Source organism: Haliotis cracherodii, unplaced genomic scaffold, assembly GCF_022045235.1.
Source record: "Haliotis cracherodii isolate W230 unplaced genomic scaffold, xgHalCrac1.p SCAF_9, whole genome shotgun sequence".
Taxonomy (NCBI): Eukaryota; Metazoa; Mollusca; class Gastropoda; order Lepetellida; family Haliotidae; genus Haliotis; species Haliotis cracherodii.
The window spans coordinates 38501893-38506942 of record NW_027266343.1 but is presented as its reverse complement, the minus strand read 5'-3'; the positions used below and the strand labels follow the sequence as shown (position 1 = coordinate 38506942).

The following is a 5050-nucleotide window of genomic DNA, read 5'->3' as shown; positions in this document are numbered from 1 at the left end:
TTTTATAACATATTCCCGCTTTGTAGGAAAATATAACGTGCCCTTAGTTTACAGACACGTGTCCAAATAATACAGTTCGTTATTGAGTTATATAAAACATTTCAGCACAAGTTTATGGTGGAAAAAAGAAATTGAATTTTTTTATCCCCCTTCCCCCCTCCATCGAAATTCAAATGGTTGCTCCCTAGTCAGAGGGATCACAAGCGCCTGGCGTGGGGTACTTTCTTAGTTCAGTCCCGCTCCAAGGAGTCAGGACATCTACAGTTTATCAAAGGCCATCTTAATAAACTGTGTTTCATAAATGCAAAAACGATCTTGCCAACAGTATTGCATGATTTATATCGCCACATACCCTTCACATGTGTTGCTTTGTGCTTCAGTTTACCTCCAGTAAATCAGATTCATGCTCTAAAAAACGAACCCTTTCACCCTTTTGTATCAAACGTTTTCGAACAGGGGTCCGAATGGAGGTAGCAAATCACAATTCCGTGTGATGTGCTAATGCTCTATTACAGCCAGGTCAGAGATAATCATAATCAACGCTGTCGGAACCTCTCTCCCTACGGGTCCCCCGCTGGGACAAAATGGCTGGCATGAGTTAAGAGCCTCGTTTTGGAGACAGGTTAAATGAGCTAGAAGCTTATATTGCCATGTAATGGCCACTTTATGTCGGCGTATTGGATGTGAATTAGAAACATCAGCAGTCATCTCTTCGACACATACCGCTCCAATTGCTGACATACGGGTTTTGTTTATAAACGTGTGATAGATACAACTATATCCGTGTTATAAACATATGTGGCCCTGCAAACGTTTAAAGTAGATGCCCAAATATGCCTCGAATGTACATGGAATCATTTTGAGAACTTTAGTCATGTAGAGAACCTATGCCAAACTTCTATTTTAAATTTAAATTGTTAGTTTTTATTTTGCCTTTCATAGATCATGATATTGGGTAGTGTCATGTTTTAGATACTTTTTCGGCTGTAAATATTTGATGTAGGTTCAGTTATGCCCCGCTTCCTAGCCTTGCCCAAAGGCTGTACTGAATGATCCACGAGTGTCTAGTAATTATATCCTTATAGGCAAGTCTAGATATGTGGATAGTAAGGACGCCACTCTAAAAGGGACATATTGTTCTTATTATTTCATAATCTAGAAATAATGATTTCAACTAATACTTTTTGCCTTAGGGACTTGTGCAATTCTACCCGAGTACCCGTGTAAGCTATTCCGTAGACTGGTTCCCGTTCGTTCCAGCTACGAACTGGGACACACTGCAGCCACACCAAGCGGAAGTTCCGGACACCAGTCACGGGTGGCCTAGTCGTCTAGTGGCCTAGTCGTCGCCAGAAACCTATGATTGTGGGTTCGAATCCCGGTTCACCCCGATTATGTTTCTAGGTTTGTCGTAACCATACCCGTGCTCGTGGGTTTCACCGAAGTGGTAAACGTCTGAGACCTGCATCACTTCGGGCTTTCCTCCCACATTAAGTTGACACGCCGTGATATGACTGGAATAATGTTAAAAGCGGCGTTAAACATAACTCACTCACTCACTTTAAGCGTAAAAGGGGCATAGGGTACCTAGAACAATGGTACGAATAGGCTTCTTCAATCGGTATTTAAAGTCATGGTTCCTTTATATTCGACCCTCGTCATATAAATATATGGAATACGACGTAAATAAATATCATCTCATATAATTTCTAACCTCTCTCTGACCCATGTCATTGATGCCAGATCGTCCTCCCGGAGAGCGGAAGGTCCGGGGTTCAATCCCCGATCGCGTCATACCAACAGTTGATATAAGATGGTACTTGTTGTTACCCTGCCTGGCGCTCGGCATTAAAGGTATAAAACAAGGAGTGGTCGATTCGGAGTCAGTATACTGTGTCTGAGTGGGGTATTCATGTTAAACTGCAGCGTGGTATCTCAGTGGGTTAGCACTATAAAATCGGCATTAGTCCGGACTAGTACAAGCACACACACACAGGCACGCACGCACGCATGTATGTCGCAATATAAGTGTAATAATCTTGGACGCGATGTTAAACCCCATTTCACCTCAGCTCAAAATGTCATTTCAGGCGTTTATAGGAAATGACACTTCTTTCATTAACGGAGAAAAGCGAATGGTTACGAAAACATCGATCATGTCTCCCTTTTTCCGTGAGCACGCCTACGATTGATCAGCACATATATGATACCGTTCCATCATAATACTTGACCGTTTCTACTTTGACCACGAACACGTCTTCACATCCAATTGACTCGATACCGCCTGAAGAGGGCGATTTAACACAATGCACACCTTCCTTCGCCTTCTTCGACGGCCGTTTCCTTCGCCGGCGACACAATGGACAGTATTGACCCTCGGTCAAGCTGGTGGCCAGGCTGTCTGAAGCCGTTGAGTCCACTGTCCAGAATCCCCGAGTGCTATGATTGAAAGGACAGTCGTAAGTCATCTACCAACACTCGAAAAAGCATCAATGTTTTTAGATGTGAGACGAGAATATTGAATCTTTGGTCGCGACTGACAAATCAAATATTTGATAGGCAAAACCAAACATGTCCATGGGTTTGGTTAGGAAGAAACCAACAGGAGTCGGTTACGCAAGGATCACATTCCGTGGTAAGAAAACTAGTGCGTATTTGGATTACTAGAATTGCAAAGCTTCATCGAATGAATTCTTTATTGGTGTTGATACAGCGCGTGATTACTGATTGGTTCTCGTAGTATGGTAGATAGGATTAACTCGAGATGAACCTACTTTGTTGAGGAACGTATGACGAGACTCTCTCCGCCGACCCTTGAAGATCCTGACCATAACTCATCTTAAACAACATACATTGCCAGGTTGAAATGGGATAAAGATTCATATTGTGTAATTTCAGTTGCTTTGATTTTGTTATTGTTATTATTTCTAACTACATCGTTTTCTTTAAAAGTTTAACGCTGCAATATTCCAGCTATACTACGGCGATCTGTAAATCTGAGTCTGGACCAGACAATCTAGTGATTGACATCATGAGCATCGATCTATACAACTGGGATACGATGACATGCATCAACCAAGTCCGCGAGCCTGACCACCCGATCCCGTTAGTCGCCTTTTTTCGACAAGCATTGGGTGGCTGAAGACTTATTCTACCCCGGATCTTCACGGGTCGCCAAGGAAAAAGAGGAATGTTGTTTCTGGGGATGGACTTCCTGGATGTAGTTTGGTGCCATGATATCTCCTCCATCAAGGGGAAAAACTTCCTGGATGTAGTTTGGTGCCATGATATCTCCTCCATCAAGGGGATGGACTTCCTGGATGTAGTTTGGTGCCATGATATCTCCTCCATCAAGGGGAAAAACTTCCTGGATGTAGTTTGGTGCCATGATATCTCCTCCATCAAGAGGATAGACTTCCTGGATGTAGTTTGGTGCCATGATATCTCCTCCATCAAGGGGATAAACTTCCTGGATATAGTTTGGTGCCATGATATCTCCTCCTTCAAGGGGAAAAACTTCCTGGATGTAGTTTGGTGCCATGATATCTCCTCCATCAAGGGGAAAAACTTCTTGGGTGTAGTTTGGTGCCATGATATCTCCTCCATCAAGGGGATAAACTTCCTGGATGTAGTTTGGTGCCATGATATCTCCTCCATCAAGGGGATAGACTTCCTGGATGCAGTTTGGTGCCATGATATCTCCTCCATCAAGGGGATGGACTTCCTGGGTGTAGTTTGGTGCCATGATATCTCCTCCATCAAGGGGATAGACTTCCTGGATATAGTTTGGTGCCATGATATCTCCTTCATCAAGGGGAAAAACTTCCTGGATGTAGTTTGGTGCCATGATATCTCCTCCATCAAGGGGATGGACTTCCTGGATGTAGTTTGGTGCCATGATATCTCCTCCATCAAGGGGATAGACTTCCTGGATGCAGTTTGGTGCCAATACCTCACCTGTACGAGACCTCTACGACGACTTACACTGTTATGGCCGATGTCCTCAGTGACAGGAACCGGCTGTGCACACGAAATGTACGCTGATAGCGGCCCTCCCCACGTTGGTTTGTGACGCGTGGCCTGTCCCTCGTGAGTCTCGTCTCTTTGTACGTCTGGAGACCTCGAGCCACTGTCATCCGTCTGCAACCGAAGGTTCGTGCAATGCGGACTTGCGTCGCGGCTCGAGTAGCCATACCCATTGCTCAATCCCTTTCTTCTGCAGTTTATCTGGGCTTACATGGGGCATTCTTTTTTCAAATGTGACACGTTCCCATCCATGTGATCACCTTTATACCTCTCGTTTGCATCCTTCCTGTTGTTGTTTTTTATATAAAAATACGTGTTTTCTACAAAAAGTGCGAAAATCGAAATCTCCGAAATACACGGACATAGTCATCCACACTTGGCTGTGTCTGGACAATCGTTTCCAGATACTTCAAGATAAATATAAATGTTACGAAAGATTTTCTAATGCTTACTCTTTTATGCTTGTCAGTTTAAAAAACAATAAAAACCCTACAAGGGGATTTCAGTTTCAGATTCATCTGTTTATCCCTGCAGTTCACAGAATAAAAACTAATATTTTCGACAAGGAGAATATAAATTAATCATACAATGACAAGTCTCTTTGATGTTGTACTGGCTAAAGTATACCGAGTAGATGAAACGAATGTAAAGTACGTTATTCATATTGTATCTTGAACAAATGAATATTATGTGTCCTTGTTGTTAAACGCCGTAATCAGAGCTACTCCAGCTATGTGACGTCGGTCTGTAAATACTCGCCAGTGGTTGATATTATGAGCAACGCCATGGGTGTGCTATGTATGTTATCAACATAGTCGCCGAGCCTGACTACCCACTCCATAAAGTTGCCTCGTACGACAAATTGTTACCGAATCCTCACGGGGGAGATATTATATCAAACGCAAGATCTATAGATGCAAGTTCATATCCCCATACCTATTCCGTTATGTATTTCACATTTATCTAGAACGGTACAGCGTTCGAATCCCATTTAAAACATTTCTCATTCAATCGCATTGTGACA

The 5050-nt window shown here is 43.1% G+C and overlaps 1 protein-coding gene across 1 annotated transcript; it reads left to right on the top strand.

The window, feature by feature from the left end:
* Positions 1–3190: 3190 nt before the first annotated feature.
* Positions 3191–4072, top strand: LOC139451870 (uncharacterized). Its single transcript, XM_071233165.1, has one exon. It carries the CDS (start codon positions 3191–3193, stop codon positions 4070–4072), a length of 882 nt encoding a protein of 293 aa, XP_071089266.1.
* Positions 4073–5050: the final 978 nt, after the last annotated feature.

Excerpts from the sequence above, each read along its gene's own strand:
- LOC139451870 (XM_071233165.1), top strand. The coding sequence starts at position 3,191 with ATGTTGTTTCTGGGGATGGACTTCCTGGATGTAGTTTGGTGCCATGAT.